We start from the raw sequence: 13,190 nt of genomic DNA, 5'->3' as shown, positions 1-13,190 counted from the left end.
AATAAATGAAATAATGTAGCAATTTCATTTATTTTTTATACTATTTAAAAGTATAGATACAAATAAAACTGTAACAGTAGCTAGAATTCACAATATACATTCGTTCCTAATGTTAAAGATTCACAATTTCTTATATTCTCATTTAGCCCAAAATTTTAAAAACAAATCAGCTAAAAAATAATTTATCTAGCACAGTTTAATTAAATCTTTGAAATCAAAATATATATAAAGAACTAAAAACTATATATATATATAGCATAATAAATAAATACAAAAAAACACGTAGAAAATGAAGAAAAACAATAAGTTTTATTTATTGCGCATAAGCTGCAAGTAAATAGAACTCATAAAATAAGTTCGAAATGTAGAGAAAACAAGGGAAAAATTACAGAACAATGAAAGAAGGAGAAGAAAAAAAAATTAATAAAAATAACAAGAAACCGGGAAAAAAAGAAAGATTGTATGATTATATAAGATTGAAAAGATTATATCTTATATATAAATACTGTAACTGTACAGTAACGATTGTTTGGAGATTTTTTAATACATATTGTAGCATATCAAACAATTATTATTTTATAGAAATTTTTCTTAAATTACTGTATAGTGTGTGCAATAAAATCTATCTAGCTTGTATGTACTGTCAAAGAAAATGTTCATTAAAAATAAGATACAAAAATAAATAATTAAAGTTATGACTTTTATTGATTTAATTTTGTTACCATCTTACATTCTATACTGAATCTCTAATTTAAAGTTTTTTAATTTTGTTGTGAGATTTTCATTAAGCTTTCACAATTACCGTTTTAAATAATATTACCAGGATAATTATTTCAATAGAGCTGGAATTAATAAATAATGAAAAACGTATCTTTCACCAGCTGAAACTGCATTTCTCTTTCACCAGCTAAAACTGCGTTTCTGAAAACCCTTTCTTTACATCTGGGCAAATAGATATATCCAAAAATATAATCCAACTTTAGTAAAAATATCGGAAGAAATTCTTAGAAACGAATATGTCGTAGAATGAAGGAGGATCTCTTGTTAGAAAAGCAAAACGTTTGCCGGAAAGTAATCGAATCTGACATATTTGCTTTGCTTTCTTACAACCCACTTCAATATTTTACTTTGATCTAAAACATTTGGACGATAATATATTTTAAGATTATAATACTAGTATCTTTACGATTGAAATTTTGAAGGAATATTTAATATTGTTATAGTTTGGTCTTAGGAAAAAAATATATTTTAAGATTGTATTTCGTAGTATCTCAATAATTAATTAAATTATGAAAAATATCTGGATTTGATATATATATTCAATACATTTTAAGATTATAAAAATGGTAGCTTTGAGTTCTCAGAAAGAAATAAGTGGATATTGTGTCTTCTAAATACCTAAGATATTTTCTCCTAAGTATTTACAGTTTCAAAAGTCATAATGTGCTGAATAAATTTGTAAAATAAAAGGAATTGTTAAATGAAGAAAGTTGAATGTCTGCATGATTAGTTTTTTTTTTTTAGCTTTGTCTTAAATTTTTCTTCTACTTTATGTTTCTTCAATTATCGAAATGAACTCTTTTCACTTTATTTTAGATCAGAAAATCTTTGGCATTTTTATCTAATTAAGAACAAAGTTTTCAAGTTTTCTATACCAATTATCTGTGGATGGTGCTGTCAAAATTGGAAGTTTCTCTAATATAAATTTTAAAAAATAGATCTAAGTGTTTATATCAAACTTTCAGTGAACTTTTTCAAATATTTTTTTTGTAGTATATAAATAATATAAATAAAAATGCAATTTTTGACAGTCATGATTTCATAATAAACAATTTATATAACACAAAATTAAGAACAGTTTGGTGGAGAGAAGAAATGGGAAATTTAAACTATATGAAAGTATATTTATTATTTATTGCTAACAAATGTCACTAAGAGAGGACTACATTGTAATAGTTGCAATTCCTATTTGTTGTACAGTTGTATTTAAAATAAACCTTTTTAGACCAAGTGTATTCTGGTGGAAAGATGCCGATAAGACTCGGTATATACATTATATAGACCATGGAGAAAAGAAATATGCAATTCAAAAAAAGTTTACATTTCAAATGGTGCATGTCACATTTCATGTACGAGAAAGAATGTTGATGATATTTGGAGCTGTGTAAAAAGTCAGAAATCACAGATGTAAAATCATTCTGGTTGTACAGGAGGTAGTCGCGAATACCTCCCAAGGAGATGACCTAGGTTCGAATCCCACTGATGGCTGGTCGATACGAATTCTGTTCCCAACCATAGTGCTAACATAAACTATCCTCAGTGGTTGATGGATCTTGAGTTAAAATCCCCTTGGCGTTTTTCTAAGCATGTTAAGCTTTTGTTGTTGTTTATTCTATGTAACACAATTGTGGGTTGGTTCCAGTAAAACGTTTTCAAGGAAGGATTGCTTGGCCCAATGCTTAATCCAATAGTTCTCTAGTCTTCTCAGTTGGGTTCAATATTACGTACTAATAATCTTAAATATGTCGGTTGCACAGAGCCAGTTATAATAAAAATGCTATTATAGGGAGTTGATGCTTACCAAATTTGAAAAGATTGGAAGTAGAAGGCAAGGAAGTCGTCCCAAGGAAGAGTACGGAATTCTAAATTGATATTGAGCTTGTTTCTGCAACAGTTGAACTCGTTGTGATGCGTTTCGAACTTCTGTCTGCTGAAAATTGAATAGTCATTAGCCCTTTGATTACGGTGTTCCATATTGTACCATCACCTGTGGTTCACATGTTGTACCAGCCGTAAGCAAAAGGTTAAACAAATGCTTAGATTTAATAACAAAGTTTTGCCAATTTGTGTTTTTTTGCTTGTTACATGCGCTCTTTTCTCACTTGATGGTCAATATTCGAACAATTTTTATTGCAAATTTCCTTTTCCCACGATCCATATAACAGATATACCAAGTTTCATCCATTTCCGTCAAACAGAATCTGTAAAAGTGGACTAAACAGAGTAATTTGAATTATTATTACCCTACACTATGTTCTTTTTGAATAATTTACTGCCCTTAAGCTTTGGAGCAACGAAAAGCCTTTTGTCTAATGGCAACTTTAAGAAAATAGCGATTAATGAAGTCAAGTCAATTAACCTTCAATTAAATTTAGGTATTTTCATAGTTAGCAATGGTCTTTAAAGAAAGATTGATTAGGTTATGTCTTAAGGAACTATTCATTGAACTTCAGTAATTGTCTTCAGTAATAAGAAGAACATCGGAAAACACTTACGGTTCGAACTCTTAGTCATTTTGGGAGGAGTACTTTAAACACAATCGATAGTTGTTAATTACTATTAAAGCACATAAGTTTCAAGGCTATGCTAACTTTCCATATTCTACGATATTTATTTCTTTCACTTCATGACATTATTATATTTGACAAGGATTTTGTTGCGTATCCAAATTTGCCTGGATGACATTCGTTGTGTTATTTTTCTTTTTTTTTTTTCTTTTTTTTTTTGAAGCAGATTAATTTAAAATGAATAATTCAGCCAATCTGTTATGAAGTACTCAAAATGAAATAGAAAAGTATTTTGAATTATTTATATTTCTTTCTCTTCCTTCTATGGAATATTTTACTATCAGTAAATAGAATAAACAAACAAAAAAGAATACGAATTACTGAATTAAAAAGTTTAGTGGAAGACGGTTCTAAGTGACGCTTAGTTATTTTTGCTAAATTAACTTAAAAAGCTATTGCTCATAATCCTCAATTTTATTATTGCAAAATATTCTTCTGGCAAAATTCATGGAAATACGACTTCGACATTAAAAGGAGAAAATACTTCTTACGAAACAATTAAAAATGTATCATTTACTTGAAATCCACCTCAAATCATCCCGCCATCTTTGTTCACTCCTTAACGATCGGTTAATTTTCAGGAAAACGGTCGCAAAAGTGCCCATTTTTTTGACTTTTGTATTTGTATTACGCATTTGATTATTGCTGACATCTAGTTTAAAATAAACTAACTACAATTATCTTAAAAATATCCCGGTATTGCCATCTGGTGTGGAAAATGAGAAATAAAATGCTTTCCGGGCAAGAGATATTAATTAGTTTAATGATTATTGGCACGTTACTACTGATCACTCCAGCCTGTCAATATCACGGGAGAGAGAAATAGAGGGTGAAACCTCACCCCGTCATTTTCACGGGGGCGAGAAGGAAGGGGTTAAATGCTCGTCAACTTAAATCAACTTAACTAAGGGAGATTTTGACTTGTCTAGAAAAATAGGCACCGCAATAATAAGAAAGCAGCAGGGCCTTTTTATTTTTAGATATTAATTAGGTCCAGATGTGAAATATTGTTCCTCTTGGAATTCATTCCTTGGAGTTTCTTGTAGAATTTATAATTCCAATTAAAATCTCTATGAATTAACTACCCAGAAATCAATGATGTTTGTTGTAGTTCCAATGAATGTTGTCAGTAGAGTTTAAACAATCAATAAATGCTAAAGTTGCTATGTTTTAAAATTCATGCAATCAGATAAAAATTTTAGTGATTTTTACTGGAAAAAAAGGACCTAAGATATTTTTAACTTCAGTTATGCATAGTATTATTTAAAATCATAACAAATTAAAAAGAAATACTAATAATGATTTGTGTTTCATGAACTACCGCGGTTTACAGCTTCGTCTAAACTTTTGCTTTTCTATAATGGTCCTAGGCGCAAGATTACAAAACAACAAGCTTGCACGTGCAGCACTAGTCCTTTTATTTGAAGCTACCTATGTCTTACTGAAGAACTGTTGTCTTACTTTTGCAGTTTTAAAAGGATAGGAAATCTATCGTTTTCTCATCACTGATTGGTAATCATTGTAAGGTAAAATGCCACTGCCCAACATACACTTACCCGGTATTCCGTACACTGATATTTTTTTTGTAATGAAATACCATCGCCAGGTGTTTCCTATGCTGAAATTTTTTTCTAATCTAAATTGCGTAGAATTCGTCGTGACTTATTCCAAACACTGAAGAAAAATGAAAACATATAAGAATATGAAATAAAAATCATTGCAAAATGTCGAAATGCTTTTAAATGCACTTTGTTATCAGAATAGTATTATTTTATTTCCGATTTCCAAATTCTGAAATTGAAAATAAATTATGTCTGCTGTATTTATTTCAGGAAAAATGCCGACTTACATCCCCTTACCTAACCGTAGCCACCTGCAAAAGATATGGAACAGCCTATTTCTACAGGGTAGAGCTGTTTGGAATTGTAGGACTAGCGTTATTCTTAAGAAGTCTTTCCTCCTGAACGAACTCAAACGTTAAAAAGGAAAATTCAAAAGCTGGTTTTAATCATCGTTGAATTGCAAGTGTTTTTCGAAAAATGTAAAATGCAAGGTCGTCACCCAATTAGAATAGCAAAAATGTAACCGGCTTTATCCTAGGATTTTATTTTATTTTTTCTTGTGACAACATTATACCAATACAATTCTACAATCAGCATTTCTTGAGGGTACTTTCGTATTAGGTGTCTGTGTTAGTTTTTTGATAAAAATTATTGTTTTTCAGTAACTTAAGCAATCAGAATTTTTCAGCTATTCCTAAATCTGTCGGGGAGATTGCTGTCGAAAGTTCCGGAGTTTCCACATCAGGCCTATAAAAATACCTTGACAAAGATTATTACTTTTCTTGTGACTGTAGTACTGCTCTGTTTTAAGTTAGTTCGTAGACCAATCTGAGGTTGTAAAGCCTATGCTTTGCTGTACAGAGCTATTATTTGAACTGTAATTAAGTGCTATAAATAGCTGTATCTTCTGTACGTTTCTACTCAAATTTATTGAGTTTTAAGGAGTGTTTCTGTCATCTCTAATCTAAACGAACCTTTGTGCTTACTACATTATTGTACAGTGTGTAATCCTTGAAGAATAGATAAATTTTTTAATTTCAAAACTTTACGAAAATTTTCTTTTTAAAATGTTCTGGGGGTATTATTCAAATATTGGCGTACGGCCAATCGTTTCAGTTGAAGAAATGATAAACAGCGACCAGTACAATAAAATAATGATAGAAAGAAGAAGCCAGGGTCAAACAGAGGTTTTTATCCAATAATTGAATTTTTTGACAAGATTTGGCTCCTTGCTATAACTTTTGGAAAATAAAGGAAAAATACTTTGCCCAAAACAAAGTTGTTGGAGAGGCCAGGAATCTTTCCAGATCTTATTCCCGTTCAGAATCTATTGAATATATACAAACAAAGGCTCGTAAGAATGGATGGAGAACAGAAACGCCTCTTTTGTTTATTGATACACGTGTAGTATAGTGATGAAGAAATTGTTGGAAACTGTAAGAGCCTGAAAGAATCTCTTATTTAACAAGTAAAACTGCTTTTGAAATCGAATAGGGGGCAAATTAAATGTTTATGAAGAACAAGATTATTAATAACCTCGAAAAGCTGTGTTTTTCAAAATATGTTTATGATTTAATTAACACACACACTGTTTTCACATAGCAACACACGTATAGAATGACTTTTTTCATGTATTAAAATGATATAAAAACATTTGTAACTGATTTATGAAAAAAAAATTACCACAATTTTTGAAAATTATTTTAAGATGTACTTTTGATGATTAATAATCAATGCAATTTATTAGGATATAATTTTTCAGTTTTCATTACATTTTCAATTACAAAAAGTATCTAAAAATGCTAAAGATTAAATGCTAAACAAATTGATAAAAAATAGCCCAATTTATAATGAATTATTTTTTATAATAATATTAATAATAAATCTAACTATAATAGTAAATAATTATAATGATATATCAAATTTTATAAATAATACATCAAAAATAAATTAAATTTTAAATAATAATACATCAATACTTTTTTTTATAATAATACGCATCAAATTAAAATATATTTTCATTAAAAATTCTTGATCTTTTTTTCAATCAATATCTTTTGATTAAAAATAAAGCTTTTGTAATTCTATCGACTTTATAGTAACTTACTTTTTTCCACTTATATCTTTTTATCGGTCACTATCTTATTTTTTCTCCCCTTTTATAGTTATGATGAGTTCTGCAAAAATAACTTCTACAGCCGAGTCGTTAAAAAAAAAAAGGAACTAAAAAGTAAGATAATGAATGCTGACTGAAGCTTTTTTTCTGGAAGGGAAAAATGAAAAGAAAACTTATAAAGGAGTTCATAAATAGCAATTTATTGCAATAGGAAGAACGGTCTTTTTTTTATTATTTGAAGTTCATTCTTAAAGAAAACTCGTCTTTCACTTCAATAACATTCTGGGATTTAATCCTTTCCTCATAACATACCCCGCTCATCTTCGATTCAAAGGAAACATCCGAGATCTAGAAATAAAGAAATAAAAAAGCGAATCGGAAAGATGTGCCGGTGATAACGATTTTCAATTTCGATCGCCGAGTGATTCCTACAGAGGCGCTGTGATCGGAATACCGATGCTCTTCCCTCTTCCTTTCCATCCTGCCGCTCAACTCACAAATAGTTTCACGCGCTCCAGATGTTTTCTTCCTGCCGATACAGTTCAGCCTGATTGTCCTCTGTCACGTACGGAAATCTTGTGGCACAGAGTTCTTTGAAAGAAATGCTGATGCTGCCGAAGTGAGAAATTATGAATTAGGTGGCAACATTATCCATTCTTCCATTTAAAGTGACAGCGTACCTTTTGAGATGGTGCCGCAGAAGTTCGAATTTAAAAAAATGCTTCATCAAGAATTTTAAAAAATAGTTTATTAATTAGTTCTGGTTAAGTTTCAATTTCCGAGATATATAAATTTAAATAATTTTTTTTAAGGATTCAACAGTTGGTATCTGATACGCCGTTAAATTAATGTGTGAAGTAATTAACAGATTTTTGTAAACATACCTGGAATTTCAAACTTTTGAAAAAAGTTTTCATTAAACGTACATTTCTTCAGAAGCTTATATAATTACTTTTTTTCCTGTAATTACCAATTACAAGGTTGTAATTTTTAAAACTTATTGAGCGCAACAGTTGGTCAATTATCAATTCTGTGTTTTCCGTTGAAATAAAAAAGTTTTCTGTTACGAAAAAACTTAACTAAAACTCTAAGGAAACTTTAATAATCGGTAATAATACTCTAAACAATGTTAAGAAAGTATAATTGTTAGAAATATTATGCATGATTTATTCTCAACAAATTAACGAACACATCAAAGAAGCATCTAAACTAAACGTTCAAGTAGTCTTGTATTGAACTTTGAAACTACAATGGGTGAAAATATGAGACAAATGTATAAAGTGCTTTTTCGTAAAAAAACAACTATGTCGGCGGAAACTTTCCAAAACAATTTGGGATCCTTGTCAATTGTGGACGTCACTTGTTTAGGTGAGTTATTTAATTTTGTGAATATTCTTAATTCTATGATTTGATTTTTCAGTGATAATAAAAAATCCTCTGAACAGAAGAAAGAAGTTTTTTTAACGATCTTTGTGTACAGATGTATGAAATTAAAGTGTTAAAAATTCAAGGATTTCAATAAATTGTGAGTGTAATAGCAGGAGCATTGTCAGCACCAAAAAATATAGACCTTTAAAATACAGTTTTAGTAGGTTCTTGAAATTCAATTGTTAAATCAGGTGAATTTTTTCGCATTTAAAATTAATATCATTCGTATAAAATGATTGAAATGTTTTTTTTTTTGTATTGCATAAAAAAAACTAATCTGTGTTTCCTTAGATTCGCTTTAAATAAAACATTCTTGAATAGATGCAATACCCAAGGCAAGTGTTTTTTTCTTCTTTTAAAAAAATTAATTTAAGAACATAATTTGTATTATTTATAAGAAAAGTAATAATGGGATCGGTTTAATTTCGTTAATACCTCAAAGAATTTTTTAAACTAAATTTGTTTATTATTTTTTGAATTAAATTTCATTCCTTTTGAGTAATGTTATTTAAATACGTCTTTTATCAAGAAAAAGCCACTGAAGTAATAACTAGTGTATATTTAATTTCATACTGGAGTGACTTTGGTAATTTCTGTTCAAAAACTTTTCGGTGGAAAAAATTGGAATGTGTACTCGCTTCGTCGTGGAATGAGTATTCGCTTCTCTATTGAATGAATCTAATAACTTTAATAATGTTTTCAACTTTTCGTTTGAAATTTTTAAGCGCGTTGAACTATAAATTTGTTCGTATTTGCTGCTATATTTTTGTAATTCTCAGACTTGATTGCACTACACCATTGCTCAAATAATAACTTAAGGTTGAAGCAAATTTGCATTGTATGGTGACTCTAATTGCAGATATAATGTAATGCGCAACCAATTTTTCCGGAAGTGTTTAAAGAGTTTTAATCGATAATTTAGGAGTAATCTGTAATCTCTTTATATCGCAAATATAATAATAGATTTTTCTGAAAAATTAAATTTAATTATAAGAGAGATGTCTGAATGCAAATGAAGGTATACATGCACTAAGATAAAAAAGTAAAGGCAAAACTACTCTGACTCCATGGGAACACCAAAAAGCACAATAATTTTTACCGAAGGGTTTTGATTATTATTTTGCTAAAATTAGTAATGAAATATTGTTTTAAAATCCGGTAAATGTGATATCCGTGCGTTTATCATGATACCTTACAGTTGTTAATCATAAAAATAATTTATGCGATTAAATTTATTTTTCAGTTTTGTAATATTTAGCAAATATGTGGTAAAAAGAACTATCATTTGAAAACCAGAATTTCTGGTAAACAACCACCGTTACCATATGAACTGAAAAATTACCAAATGAATGATTTAGAGGTTATTTTGGTTTATTAACTGATTTATGATTTTTCTTTTACCAGAAATGTTTTTTTTCCTATTCAGTACGGTAATTTTACCATAATTCTTTTTCTTCGTGTAACATCAATACTTACTGGATACGTATTCTATTAACTTAAAACCTAGATTAACAGAATGCCTTCATAAAATCTTAAGTATTTTTTTTATTGGCTTCATGTTTCTTTCAAACAACTTTTTAACTGTCTAATTTTAAAAAAAAATCATTTCTTAGCCCATTTTGCTCAATGTTCTTTCAATTTTTGAGATAAGAATGTAAAAAAATACTCTTAAGTTAAGTTAGGAAATAAAATAAGAGCTTACGAAGAGTTATTATCTTTCTACTGTTCATCTAGTAAGAAAATTATTGTAAGGTATTTATCTACCAATTCTGTAACATAATAAAGCAAGCTTAAAATTTCATGAACAGTTAATTTCGTTAAGATTTTACATTATGTTCGAGGAAGTTTTTAAAGTTAATTTAAATTTATCTATTTACATCTTTGAAACACTACGTTATTAACTTTTATTTATCTGTAGCTGTTACTTTGAAAAAAATTTTGCACTTTAAGATGATTTGTCTTTCTATATTTTAAACACCACACCAAGGTAAATGGTAATCATTCAATCTGTTTTTACAAACAAAACAAATTTTTTGTAAAAACAGATTAATAAAATAAAAAAATAGTTCCCAATAACATTAAATTTCACTTAGATGAGTTATTCATGTTTCAATAAAGGTTATAGAAAAACCGGTAAGTACACTTCACTGTTGAAATTTTCATTCTATAATTATGGTAAAATAACTGGCAGTTGTCTGTCCATCTAATTAAACGTCAAATTTACGGTGAAGAACATTTTTTTACATTTACGGTTTTGAAACCGTTTGCAACTAGTATGGTTAGGAAACCATGAATACAAAACTATACGTTTTTTTAACCATTCACAACTGGCATAGAAATACTAACCGCTTTATGGTGCTTCCATCTACGCGTGAATGAGAGTATCGTATTTTAATAGTTCAGGGTCTCAAATAGGAGAGTAAAAGACACTGGAAACTCTTCACGTGTTGAAGGGAATGGAGGAACTATTGTGCTGTCGAACGCTGGAACTCGAATCCTCGTTCTGTTAATCATGAGAATGACCTTCTCGACTATAATATGTACACAGCTATATGAAATAAATGGCTTCATTAGGTGAACTCAGTTGGTACGATAAAATTCAGGTTGTTTTTGGTGACAGCAGTTAATAAACGGTTTTTCTCACCACAGTTAGTAGTTTAAATACCATTATTTATGATTTTTTTTTATCTGTTTTGGTGGAATTTGGTAAAATAACAATAAAATAAATTGTTATTTAACCATTTCCTCCGAATCATTTTAACAGTGTTGTCGAAAAGGAACTTTTAAAATACAGCACAAACACACTTGGAAGCAAATAGTAATGAAATTATAATTTAATACAGAGAAGAAGATTCTTTGACATTCATTATTTTCAATTATTTTTAATCTTGTTAAGAGCTTTTGTAGTTGCTCTATTTTTAGTAGCATTCTAAAACAAAGATGACGCCCACGTCTAAGTACACTTCCTACGCTTGAAGGAGAAAAAGCGACATTCATCTTGATTAAAAAAGTTTTTTTTTTCAAACTTAAAATATGAGTTTTTGTTTCTTTTTCTTGTTCCCAACAGGAATTGTTTATTTAAGTTTTAAAAAAAATCTTATTAGTTCTTCAAAATGAAGTCAACAAAAATATTTATCGCGCTTATCTCTTGCTAATAAAAACATATAAATGATGTTACAAATGCAAAATTGGTTAAAAAAATATTAAATTGTCACATTATTGAGAAGATTTCTTTCTGCTGTTAATATTTTAAATAATAAGTTCTGTGTTTATAAAATACTTCTAACTTATACATTAGGATTGTTGGTTTGGTTTAATATTCTTCTGATTTGACATATTTAAATTGAAATGATGGCTAAATCAAGAAACTGTGAGTTGTGCATTTTTCTGCTATAAATCCTTGTTTTATTCTAAGGCCTTCAATTTTCTTAAAATATTTTTTTTCTTCTTAAAACAGCAACTTCTCAATTAGAATAATAAGCCAAATAANTGGTCCTACTTGGAAAACCAAATTCGTGCTGCCACGCTACCCCCTCTCAATGTGAGGGAATTGCAAGACCAGTTGGTGAGCTCTTGGTACCAGATACCTCAGACTACCTATCAGCACCTTGTGGAATCAATGCCATGGTGGGTGCCAGCAGTTTTGAGGGCTAAAGGTGATCCTACATATTATTAGCCGGGTGGTCATAATGTAATGGCTCTTCGGCGTATATATATTTATATTTCCTACCATCTGGAATTAGTAATTTATTTAAGGAAATTATTTGGACATGCTAAGCCTTTTTTTTAAAAATTTATTGATTTTAATATTACAAATTGCTTTATTTTAAATATAATATGCTAATTAGATATTTTTAAATGGATTAAAATTATAGATATTCTTGCAATGTTTTATTTATTCCAATTTTATAAATTATGATTTTATGTTTTATTCCCATTTACTTATCAATAGCTATGTTTATTTTATATTCTACCTATATCTATTAAATGGTTTGAACCGTGGAATTTAATTTCGGCATATTGGCTTCAATGTTATCTTATTAAACATCTTTTTCTCGTTTATGTTCTTTTTTTGTATCATTTGGTGGGTGGCCTACCTTCCGGATCTACTGCTTTTTTAGCTTCTGTCGGCACAGTGTTTCTCAACCTGGGAATGGCTACCCCGGGAGTGCCAAGTTGATAAATTGCGAGGGTCTCAAAATTACATACATTATGTATGACTCAAAACAAAAGCATATTTTAAAGAAATTGAGCGATTTGCTTATATTGATTTGTTATATTTGTTATTAGATAATGATTGATTTGTTATATTGGTGGATTTATATACTAATACGATGGGACAATTTGTTTTCCCATTACAAGCTTGTCCTTACGTGGCAAATAGATGAAAGCAAGTGGTTAAAGAAGATATATATATACTTGATTTTTAACGCCACCACGAATAAACACTTTACAAATCAATACCTTCATAAACAACCTTTATCACAAATAATATTTTTAAGTCTTCTGTATCCAAACTTGTATTCACTTCAACAGGCAAGCCAAAACTTATCTCAGTTTTGCACAGGGAGTCCCAAAACATTTATTTCTTTCTGTCTCGAACTTTCAAAAAGATCGCAAGACCAAAAGTTTAAAAACACTGGGTTAGACAATTTTTCCTTCTTTTGATTGATAATGTTTGTACTGAAATTTTCTTTTTCCCAAAAACTTAATTTGAATGCGATGCCATTATTAAAC

General features: G+C 29.2%; 1 protein-coding gene across 1 annotated transcript in view; it reads left to right on the top strand.

Moving 5' to 3' along the window:
* The first annotated feature begins 7,444 nt into the window (after positions 1 to 7,444).
* The window catches only part of LOC107443084 (probable cationic amino acid transporter), a 108,431-nt gene continuing 102,685 nt past the window's right edge, over positions 7,445 to 13,190 (top strand). The window contains exon 1 of the mRNA XM_016056833.3: positions 7,445 to 8,393. Within this exon, the coding sequence (XP_015912319.2) occupies positions 8,276 to 8,393 (118 nt within the window). The 5' untranslated portion in view covers positions 7,445 to 8,275. The remainder of the gene's footprint in view (positions 8,394 to 13,190) is intronic.

Source organism: Parasteatoda tepidariorum, chromosome 10 (assembly GCF_043381705.1).
Source record: "Parasteatoda tepidariorum isolate YZ-2023 chromosome 10, CAS_Ptep_4.0, whole genome shotgun sequence".
NCBI lineage: Eukaryota > Metazoa > Arthropoda > Arachnida > Araneae > Theridiidae > Parasteatoda > Parasteatoda tepidariorum.
The sequence above is the reverse complement of the archived record's forward strand: the minus strand, read 5'-3'. Positions and strand labels throughout refer to the sequence as shown.